The sequence below is a fragment of the Fulmarus glacialis genome, unplaced genomic scaffold (genome assembly GCF_000690835.1).
Source record: "Fulmarus glacialis isolate BGI_N327 unplaced genomic scaffold, ASM69083v1 scaffold1271, whole genome shotgun sequence".
Lineage (NCBI taxonomy): Eukaryota > Metazoa > Chordata > Aves > Procellariiformes > Procellariidae > Fulmarus > Fulmarus glacialis.
Window position 1 is genome coordinate 26543 of NW_009190656.1, and position 11659 is coordinate 38201.

General features: G+C 37.4%; 1 protein-coding gene across 1 annotated transcript in view; it reads left to right on the forward strand.

The window, feature by feature from the left end:
• USP24 (ubiquitin specific peptidase 24) overlaps nt 1-11659 on the forward strand; it is a 51656-nt gene that overhangs the window by 13605 nt on the left and 26392 nt on the right. The window contains exons 15-30 of the mRNA XM_009586016.1: nt 1439-1546; nt 2227-2376; nt 3152-3283; nt 3812-3923; nt 4179-4255; nt 5137-5277; nt 5430-5483; nt 5678-5793; nt 6491-6557; nt 6729-6839; nt 7234-7332; nt 7414-7584; nt 8229-8314; nt 8461-8554; nt 8805-8960; nt 11312-11409. Of these exons, the coding sequence (XP_009584311.1) occupies nt 1439-1546; nt 2227-2376; nt 3152-3283; nt 3812-3923; nt 4179-4255; nt 5137-5277; nt 5430-5483; nt 5678-5793; nt 6491-6557; nt 6729-6839; nt 7234-7332; nt 7414-7584; nt 8229-8314; nt 8461-8554; nt 8805-8960; nt 11312-11409 (1772 nt within the window). The remainder of the gene's footprint in view (nt 1-1438; nt 1547-2226; nt 2377-3151; nt 3284-3811; nt 3924-4178; nt 4256-5136; nt 5278-5429; nt 5484-5677; nt 5794-6490; nt 6558-6728; nt 6840-7233; nt 7333-7413; nt 7585-8228; nt 8315-8460; nt 8555-8804; nt 8961-11311; nt 11410-11659) is intronic.

An 11659-nucleotide genomic window follows, 5' to 3' on the forward strand; every position in this document is an offset into this window, starting at 1 on the left:
GAAGTATACCTGTAAATAAAGAAAAATGCTTGAACTTTTTTCATTCATTTATTTCATGGTAAATTAAGTTTTGTCTGTGTTGCAGCATCTGTAGAGGATTTTAATTGTTTAGGAGGCAGTATGTTGCTTCTTGATATCGATCACACTTTTTTGTGTGTGTGTTTATGAATACGGATTTCAAACTTTGAGTTCTCAACCTTGAAGTATACCTGTAAATAAAGAAAAATGCTTGAACTTTTTTCATTCATTTATTTCATGGTAAATTAAGTTTTGTCTGTGTTGCAGCATCTGTAGAGGATTTTAATTGTTTAGGAGGCAGTATGTTGCTTCTTGATATCGATCACACTTTTTTGTGTGTGTGTTTATGAATACGGATTTCAAACTTTGAGTTCTCAACCTTTGTAAAACTTGCAGTCTTTTCTTTTGGATCTTCTCTTGTCCTTTCTTGTTCTTGCATTCTTTTTACTTACATTCTGGCGAGGGCCTTAACAGAGGTGCTGCAGTGGGTAACACTAAAGGGAAGCTGTCACTGTAGGCTGGAAGGGATTGGAGTAACCATACAGCAGATGTTTAAAAATACATCATTTCTTATTTCCCTTCATTAGGGGAAATGAAGACATAAACTGGGAGGGAATATAATACTAAGGCAGCATTCTTAAATACATGAGGGAGTCTTCGGTAGAGAGCTCTCTGTTATGGGCAGGTTACTTTAATCTCTCTAAGTGTGTCGGCGGTATTGGTTGTTGTCAGTATTTAAACCAGACATCACTTCTCTGAACAAGCAACCTCAGTACTGGTTTGTGTGGTCAAACTTTACAGAAAACGAAGCCTCCCAGAAAAGTGATGAGCAGTTCTAACAATGAGGTAGGAGGGTTATTCTTTGTAGGATCTCTTTCAAAATGCAGCTTAAGTATCCTTTGCTTCCTATCAGAGGGCTCCTTGCAGCACCAATCAGAAATTTCTTCTTATCTCTTAACCCTCAGTAGTATTTCAAGTTCGTTCTTCTATTATTCTTGCTTTAGCAATAAGTAACATCATTTGACTGGATTTGCCCTTTTGTGCCCTAACAGGCCTGCTTCATCTCCCATAATTGAGGAAGGTGGTGGTTATAATCTCTCCCTGATGCTACTGAGTTCTTTTTGTCTACTTAATTTGCATGTTCTCTAGCAAGGAGGTGGTACTTTGGGCTGCTTAATGAGGGTAGCAAAATGGCATATGTGTGTGTCAAAGGACTCCTTGTAGAAAGTGAAGAAGGACACCTTGAGTGTGTTTGGAAAGGGACCAGGAACAAGTAACTGAAGCCTTCAGAGCTAGTAGCTGTTGTTTTGAAACAGCGGCATTAATAGAAATTGTTAGGCTTCTAGGAGTCTAAGAGGAAAGTTAATCTGTTGTTGAGCATGTACACATGTGTAATTGTTTTTACCTTTCCTACTAATAGTCGTCCCAGCACAATAATCCTCAATTTGTGTGGGTGGTGCCAGCATTACGTCAGCTCCATGAAATCACACGTTCATTTATTAAGCAAACTTACCAAAAACAAGACAAGGTAAGAATATATGCTGAGATTATTTTTTAAGCCCTTTTTATGTCTGTGTGGCTCTGCTTCTGTAGAACATGGAAGTCTGAATTTAGAAGTGAGGGGAGGAAAAAAGAAAAAAACAAACAACAACAAAAAAAGCACCACTAAGAAACAGTTTAAGTACAGTTTAGTGATGTAGCATAAACAAACTGTTCAATTAGAGATGCTGTGTTGCGTGCCGTCCATTTGTGTGTGCGTGTATATACGTATAAATCTGTTTGCTGTGTCAGGACTAATTTATTTTATTCTCAGCTTTTTGTAGAATAGTTAACAGGCATGCCTCTGTTAACAAATGAACAATGGCTAATGTTTAGACCAGCTGCTTTGTAATTGAATTGACATTGACTCTTGGAAAACAGACTAGAATACCAGCAAGTCACGTGTGTTATACAGTGGCTGAGCGGAGGTGTGGGACTTTGTTTGCCATCTGCAGCACGTGTATTTCAGTGCATGCTGAAAACACTAACGTCAGGGGGCTTTGGATGCTTGGAAGGGATACAGCTGACTCTGGTGAGAGGGGAACATTACTCCTTCTGATAAGAGACACATGTCTAGAAGAACAGACTGCTGTGTGCACGTGCCTGTTTATGTATTTTCTTAAAAACCTCTTTTCTCAATTTTTTTTTTTTTTTTTTTTTCCCTCCAAGAGCATTATTCAAGATTTAAAGAAAAACTTTGAAATAGTGAAGTTGGTGACAGGAAGCTTAATATCATGCCACCGTTTGGCTGCATCTGTGGCAGGTCCAGGAGGGCTTGTTGGAGCAACATTAGTGGATGGCCGATACACTTACCGGGAGGTACTGAACCCTGAATTTCATACTACCTTAGATTTTTGAAAACATGATGTAGTGTGTTACTGACCAAGTTGCGTGAGATTAGGTGATGTTGCATTTTTGGAATTCACTGGTATGTATGTTCTCTCTGGTGAATAATTACACTAGTTTTTATTTGTAGTTCTGACACTTACCTATTAGGGCTTGTTGTAGCTTTCTTGTTATATTATAGAGCAAGGGTGGGCAAACATCACACTCTACAAGTTTCTTAGCAAAGTCTTTAACTGGTCGAGAGCTAGATCTCCTCACCCTAGGACCTCCTGTCTCCAAGCTTGTGCAGCTTCCAGCTTCTCCACCAGCTTTCATTTCAACTACTCTTGTGGAGACTATGCCTTTGAATTTGGTGTGAAGCTCTTGAAACCTGAAACGGATTTGCTAGTTAGGACATGGAAGCCACACACACAGATAGCTTGTAACAGTTTGTTGCTAAGGTTTTGATAATTATTTTTTCCACACTAGTTGTGACTTAGTAACTAGTGTCAAATAATACCAGTATAAGGAAAGTAATAGCAAATCCAAGGGGACTTCAATGTTCCTTTTCAGAAAGGTAATCAAAAAGAAGTAACGTTAAAAATTGTGTAAAATAAAAATCTCACTGCAGAAACAATTTCTGTTTTCCAGGCTTTGCAAAGTGTACTATTACTTGACAACTGAGTTTGCAAAAAATAAAAAGAATGCTCAGAGTTCTTGTTTCAGAAAGAAAAGTCCTAAGCTTGAGTTTTTGTTTCCTCTTTCTCAGTATTTGGAGGCACATCTAAAATTTTTGGCATTTTTTCTGCAAGAAGCCACCCTTTATTTGGGCTGGAATCGTGCCAGGGAGATCTGGGAATGCCTTGTAACTGGCCAGGATGTTTGTGAGTTAGATCGAGAGGTAAGAAAAACTTGAAAAGCTGGTGTCTGTGGTTGCAGAGTGAGTCTTAATGGATCATGAATAGCACGTGTATTTGTTGAGACATGTGAAACGTAAGTAGCAAACACAAACTAATAATGCATTATATGCTTTGTGTAAGCTATTGGAGCCACTGTTACATATTCACTTAGGACTAGTATGCTCTTTTAACATTAAATTTGACTGAAGGAGGAACGTTGACCAGGAGATTAGTTGCAGGTTTATGGATGCTGGTTTGAAAAGGGGTACATGCAAGTTTGCAGAGTCATAAAAGAGACATTCAGCATTATTTGGGTAAAACATGACTATAAAGATGAAGTACCCTAATGCTGCAATACAGCTTGTATATTATGTGAGGTTACTATGAGATTATATTTTGAACCTCTTGCTGTAGATAAAACTCCTGTAAGATGAGTTACTGTAGTATCTGACATAGTTTGCCAATGCTGTATAAAACTAAAATATTTGCCATGACAATGGGGTAAAAATACATCTGCCTTTCATTCACAGATGTGCTTTGAGTGGTTTACAAAAGGACAGCATGATCTAGAGAGTGATGTACAGCAACAGCTCTTCAAAGAGAAAATTCTTAAACTGGAGTCATATGAAATTACTATGAATGGTAAGAAAATGGCTTTGATCAACAGATTTGTTTTTGAAATATATACCAGAAATTTGCTTCCTATGCCTTCAAATTAAATTTCCAAACAGTTCTGTAAATCATTATAATAAAGGCATCTTTTTCTATCATTTTGAGTTTTAATAGTTGTAGAGGCAAAAGGTAATCTCCTGTATTTGATATCTTCATTTTTTTCAAAAAAACATAGAAACTTAACCTGACCTGAATAAAAAGCTTGCATCTTTTTTTCACTTTCAGGTTTTAGTTTATTTAAGACTTTCTTTGAAAATGTGAACCTGTGTGACCATCGACTAAAGAGGCAAGGAACTCAATTGGTGAGTGTTCTAGCAAGTTTGTTCTTGTGTACTACCTGTGGCATCTTGGGGATGGGAGGAGGTGAGACAAGGATTCTTTAGCAGCTGTTTGACATGGTCATGTTTGTATTAATATGCAGATCGTCCTTCTAGCATTAACATTGTTAAATTCTGAAGCTAAAACTCCAGAATTGTAACAGTTAAAATTCAGCAATTGGTAGCTGAAAGCTGGTATGTAGCTTCTAAAACATTGCAGGAGGAATGAGTGGACTACTTTTTTATTAATAATCATGAATTCTAGTGTGCATTTTTTGCTTCTCCCTAGCAGGGAAATATTCCTTTCTTTTTTTTTCTTCTTTACAAGAGATTTAAGCCTATCATATTCAAATTCTAACCTGCAGTAATTTTAACTCTATGATCCTTCAATGTTTCTGTTAATGGTTATATGTTAAGTAGTTTTCCATAGGCATTTTAGATCTTTATCACAGAGAGTTAACTTACTTCAAATGCATAATTTTTTTCCGAGTATCATAGTAGGTTTTGTGATGGTTTATTATGTGGTTAGTTACCGTGTTGACCTCTGTGAAACAAATTCCATTCCCGATTAAATTTCTCCGTGCTTTTGAAGTCTTTAATTTTTCAGTTGGCTTGACTGAGGGTGTTCTTTGGAACTTGTTTATCCACCTGTAAACAAATTATTATTTTTCCTAGTATAAGTATACAAATCCGCAGCTATTAATTTCACTTTGCACCGTGCCAAAGCTTGGCAGCTTTTTGGAAAAGAAAATTTTTAAGATTCAGTCAAAAGATGCTTTTCCAGCGGATAGAAGACTGTTTTGTTCCTGTGGTTCAACTCACTATTGTGTAAGAAATCCAAATTACTGTTGTTCTTTCTTATGTAGAGTGTAGAAAAACTGGAATTAATAGGAATGGATTTCATTTGGAAGATTGCAATGGAGTCACCTGATGAAGAAATTGCCAATGAAGCTATTCAATTGATAATAAATTACAGCTATATTAATCTAACTCCTAGATTGAAAAAGGTGGGCATATATTTGTACATGAAAGTGCTTTGACATTCATAGAGCCTTGATACTTTGCATGTTAAAGAGTGTAATTTGTTGGGTTCTGTCAGTTTGAGTAATTCCTATGATTATAGCTTAAGTTCTAATTAATTTGTACGTTTTATTTTTAGGATTCAGTATCGCTGCACAAGAAATTCATTGCTGATTGCTACACACGATTAGAGGTAAAGGACAAATTTTAATTGTTCTTGTACCTACAGCCTTTTTCAGTTTTGTATCTTAGAATTAGAATAATTGACTATGATAATTCTATTTAAAGAAAAAAATTATTTTCACAAATATTTCTTGTCCTCTTAGCTCTCCAGGACATACTGATTGTCCATGTAAACCAGCACTTATATTCTGCTTTGTATTCTAGGCAGCCAGCTCTGCACTCGGTGGTCCAACGTTAACCCATGCTGTTACAAGAGCTACAAAAATGCTTACAGCAACTGCTATGCCTACGGTAGCAACATCAGTTCAGTCTCCTTACAGGTAGGCCTGCCTTTAAAAGAATAAATGTGGCAGTAGACATTTGCTTCCAGCTGCTTCCCACATGATTTTGAGTGCTAATTAAAATTCTCAATATTGGTAGTTGTATATTCTGGTGGTTTCTCGATTGAATATTCCAATTACAATGCAATTTGAGTTCCAAAGAGACTTTGAAAAACCTTTGGTTTTAACAAAAAAAAAAAACAACACCCCCCACAAAAAAAAAAAACACAACACCCCCCCCAGCCCCCTAAAAACCAAAACCAGCCAAACAAAACAAACAAAAAAAAAACAACAACAAAAAAAAACCACACAAAAAAACCCACAGACTATTACTAGCCTATTAGTCATGTAATATTTCTGGGGCAGCAGAGTTTGTGTTTGGGGCTTTTTTTAATTGGGAGAGAAAAGGATGTTTTTTCATCCTCTAGCTTAACTTACGCATACCTAAATATGTGTATAGCTTAAATATATGAGCGCAGGGTGGGACCTTCAGAAACATGAAGCTTCTTCTGAAGCTGGCTACATCTCAAGCAGTGTAACACAAGCTTCTTGGCCTGTTTTCCTATTTAATTTCAACTGAATTAACTCCAAGTTTAAGGAGTTACATCTGAAAACAGCTAATTCATGGTAGTTACCTGTGGGTGTTGAAAATTAATCTCCGAGACCAGTTACTCTTGTTTTCAATGTTTATCTCTAGGTCAACTAAACTTGTAATAATTGAGAGACTGCTGCTGTTGGCAGAGCGTTATGTGATAACAATAGAGGTAAGATATGTAATTTCTTACTGGGCGAGGCTAAGAACACAACTTCTAACATTGTTAAAAATAGTAAAAGTTATTTAAACCTATGCAACTCCAGTAACTTTGTTACACACCATCATAGAAATGTCTTTGATTTCAAGGGTGGTATTTACTGTCATCCTTCTCTTCCTGTAGGACCTTTATTCTGTTCCCCGAACTATTCTACCTCATGGTGCCTCTTTCCATGGACATCTTTTAACACTTAATGTTACGTACGAGTCTACCAAAGATACCTTCACCATAGAGGTATGTGTGCACAGGTTATGTGTGTCATGCGGTGTTGATCACGTAGCTACTCTTGGGTTTTTTGGTGCCTGGGCTGAACAGAGTAAGCTGGTTTTAAGGACTCCAGTCAACTTGAAAGCTATTTGAAAATGTTAAAAGTGTGTATAAAGCTACTGTAATGGAAGTGTCTGTAGACTAAATGTATTTTGATCATCATTCCAGGGTGGGGAAGAAGAAGTTGTTTGCTCGCTGTCAGTGATGGAGCATTTCTACTGCTGTCCTACCCTGTCAGTCTCTTTTGTGGACAATACCTCTATCACCCTATGCAGAGGAGAAAATGGAAGATTTTTCTTTTTTTCACTTGGAATTTACTGCTTGAGCAGACTTACTGAACCAGTGTTGTTTAATTTTACAGGCTCATAGCAATGAAACTGTAGGGAGCGTCAGGTGGAAGATAGCAAAGATGTTGAATTCGCCTGTGGATAATATACAGATATTTGCCAATGATAGCCTGGTATGTTAAGTACAAAGAATTCTCATTCTTTATGAAATTGAGTCTCTTTTCCAGAACTAAATGATAAATATTTTCTTGCAGCTAACTGTGAACAAAGATCAGAAACTACTCCACCAACTGGGCTTCTCTGATGAACAAGTCCTTACAGTAAAAACATCAGGAAGTGGGACTCCATCAGGGAGCTCTGCAGATTCCTCAACCAGTTCCAGCAACAGCGGCAGTGTATTTAGTTCATCCTATGCAATGGAACAGGTACAGTGTAATAGCCTGAAACTTTCCCTCAGATTTTTCCTGGAGGGGAAATAGTTGAGGGAGACACAGCTCCTGTGGAAGATGTATAGTAAGATGAGACAGAAGCTGTTCACATCAGCTTGAGTATCCAGTCTTTAGTAGTCTGGTTTTGCTTTCAAACTGCAATTGAAACAAAGCATTTAAATACACAATTGCCTTATGCATGCAGATTGGACTTTATAATCTGTGTTCTGTCACCTGTTGTAGCCTGCTTGTTGTTTATTAATCTCTACAGGGTCTTTTAAACAAACAAGACCCATATGATTTAATTTTGAGATTGTATATTTGTTGTTGGGGGGAGAGATTTCCAGATTTCCACTATTAATAAAGCTGCAGTATGAAAATAAACTAAGAAGCATCAATCAGTTCAGACCACTCCTGGTGCTTTGTATGTCAACCCTAACTAACGATTGACTTCAAAAATGGATTGTTAAAAGGGAAATGGGGTAATGTAAAAATTCAAATGTTGTCTCAGTCTAGAAAGTAGCTGGGATTTCGGTGGGCCAGGTTGGCATCTGGGTCAGTTGCTTTAGTGAAGAGCTCTCTTAAATTACTTGCAACAGAGAGGGGAGAAAAATACCTTTGTATTTCTGCTTAATTCTTAGGAGAAATCCCTCCCTGGAGTAGTCATGGCTCTCGTGTGTAATGTGTTTGATATGCTTTACCAGCTTGCCAATCTAGAGGAGCCAAGGTAAGCAACTAAATGTTTATTAAATATTGAAGAAATGCTCACACTGCAAAGTTTGAATAGCTACTTATTTTGCAGTGTGTAGGCATTCACCAGCCACAGTGTGGCTGAACACTGTTGTGTGCAAGTAATTTCTGATAACTTTTCAGGATAACACTGCGAGTGAGGAAACTTCTTCTCTTAATTCCCACTGACCCAGCTATTCAAGAGGCTCTTGATCAGCTTGATTCCCTGGGAAGGAAGGTATGGATTAAACAATAAGTAATCTTGGTGAGCTTAACAAAAAGGATTTTACTACCAGGTTTCTTAAATTCACTGTCAGATTATAATCTGTGAAGGGTTTGAAACTCTACTGGAAAATAATGCTCATGTTAAGGTTTATTAACTTATTTCCAAGCAGCTGGAGGCAAGAGGGTTATTACAGGGGTTATAGGAAATGTAATACCAATTACAACAGTCTCAAAATGTTTCTTCTGTGGCTTATTCCTCCTAGAAAACGCTGCTATCAGAACCAAGTTCTCAGTCTTCAAAATCACCGTCCTTGTCTTCAAAACACCAACATCAGCCCAGTGCTAGTTCAATACTAGAAAGTCTTTTCAGATCTTTTGCACCAGGCATGTCCACCTTCAGAGTGCTCTACAATTTAGAGGTAAGAAAACAAATTTACTTCTTTCTACTTGTGTTTCTGAGACTAAGGTTTAAGTAGTTCAAAGTTTCTTGGGCAGGAGTCCACCATGACAGGGTCATTATGCAAAATGCAAATGTCATGTCATAGTCTGCTTTTATGTATGTGATAAAATTCTACACAGAATGAAAGGGGTAAAAAGTTCCCCTTTAGAGATTTTACTGTGAAGCCAGGCCCCTCTTTTTGTGATTTGCAAGATGGAAGGAGTATACTGAAATACGTGGAGAGAAGCAAAGAAACATCAAAGTCCTTACTGTTTAGGTAAAATTCCTGCTTGAATCTCCAGAAACTCTGAGTATGTGGTTTTTAGTATATATTAAAAGAGCCAACCTTTTTTTTTTTTTTTTTTAATTAATGGGAGCTGTTGTTTAGTTTGGTTTTGCTCGATTCAATTTGAAAGAAAAAGAATGCTAACTTCCTTTGTATCTAAGTCTACCATATTCTGTCTGTAGACGCTAAGGAGGAATATTTTTGAGAAGCATTCAACTGTGAAGAATTTTCACTATCCAAATGTGCAGGGCTTTTACCCAGAAGCTTCTGGATTGTTTTAGCTGTGCATGTAAAGTGAGTGGAATACATACAATTTTTTTACCTCTAAGTTTTCTCCTGGGTAAGTTCTTTAGCCAAAACACCGAATTGGCCCCTGTAATAAGGTTCTTTCCAAGTGTTCAGTGCATGGATTTTAAAGAGTATAAGAGAGTTCAGCTGGTGTCATTGCTAGGACACTGTAATCTGCACACTCTAGGAAGCTGGACAGTTTCTAGTTCCACTCGCAGGTCCCACTGTTTATAAGGACTCATTACAAATACGATTTGAACAACTTGAAGTTGGAGGACCTGTTGCCAGCAGCTTCAAAAACAGTGGACAAAGTTATTCTCTTTCATTCTCGGTGTGTGCCAAGATTACTGTAGGAATTTTCTTGTGGTTGGTTTCCTTTGGGATTCTGTAATCTAATGTTAGCTCTTCATCTTCCTACACTGTCATCACACTGCAGCGTTAGGATTTCCCCCTTTTCTGTACAGCTGGAATGAAAGATATTTGATGATGTCTTTGAAATATGTTGATAAGTTCAACAACTGAAAGCAAATGGTTTAGCATATCACAGCAAGGGTATCTTGTTGAACTGGCAGGTTATCTTACAGTATGACGAGTTATCTGCTGCTTCTATGCCAGAGAAAATAATAAAAGCAAGTAATAAATTGCTTGCTTTTCTGGCAAGGGATGAGAAGTAATAAACTGGATTAGATGTGTAGATTATGAGAGTGGACTTGTTCCTCAAGTCCAGTCAAGCCAACTGGAAGATGATTTCTGTCAGGAAAAGGATGATGTGCTTTTTTATCCCCTCCGCTGGTGATCTGTTGAAAATATGGGAACCAGTCCGGACTGCTTTCTGAAAAAAATGCACACAGGAAATTTGCAGAGAAAGTGAAAGAGATGAAAATTAAATGTTGCAGATGTTCAGGGTTGTATCATGCAGTGTTGTGATAAGATTTCATGCCTGGAACTCTGTAAACCATTCTTGTGACCTGTGAACCTGGAAAAGATGTGTTTTGTTTTCCCACATGCAGCATTGTTGGCTGTATGTGACAAAGGGACTTTTCAACAAAGTAAATAACTTCTAGGGGTTTTCTGGGGTTTTGGGAGGTGCTGGGGGTTTTTTGTTTGTTTGGGTGTTGTTTTGATTTTTCTTTATGTAAAAGGAAGTGAAATTGATTATAAATGTACATGAGATCTGACCCACAGAGACTGCAGACTTCCTTATAGCCGTGTTTCTGAGAGTAATTGCATGCTGTGAAGTTTAGTGCTGACTTAAAACAGGAGGGATGATACAGTGGTTTATGTTCATAAGGCCCGTAGAATTACATGGATCATCTTTTACAAAAAAAACCAGTAATAGTAATATGGTTATGTTTGAAAAGACATGAATCAATAAGTAAGCCATATGTAGGGTGTTGTATGGGGTACTGTCAACTGAAAATCTAGAAAGGAGAGGGATTTGGGCTCTTAAGGAGCACCAACTGAGCCTGAAAACAACATTTCATGTGCTAGAGTATGTACTTTATCCTTTCCCTTAACAAGTGAATTGCAATGAGAAAAAAAATGCCCTTTGATACAGAATAAATATCTGTAATACCAATAGTTGTCCTGAATATTTTTAATGTGATTTCTCTTTACTGACTACAGCTTTGCATAAGTGTATTGTTAACTGCTTCATTTGTAGTGGATTTTTTCCTGTTATACTTCTAACCTTCAGGAAATAAGGAATACTAAGGGCAGGGGGGCTGTATGCATGCTTATTTATTCATTTCTTTTAGGTACTGAGCTCCAAGCTGATGCCAACTGCAGATGATGAGATGGCAAGAAACTGTGCCAAGTCTTTCTGTGAAAACTTCCTCAGAGCAGGAGGTTTGAGGTTAGATTTCAAAATCTTGACTCAATTTATAACACTTCATTTAGTTAGCAGTTCTGCGTGGTTTCCGATTTCCACACTGTAGCACACTAGTACCCCTGTCAGCTGCTTTTTCTGAGGAAAAAAAAAAAAAAAACACCCAAAGTCATTTTTTCATTATCCAGTGTCTGAAAAGCTACTGTAGCTACCATAGTAATGTGATAGGGTACATGTTGTTAAACCCCGAAATAAAGTTAGGCACAGATAAGCTTGT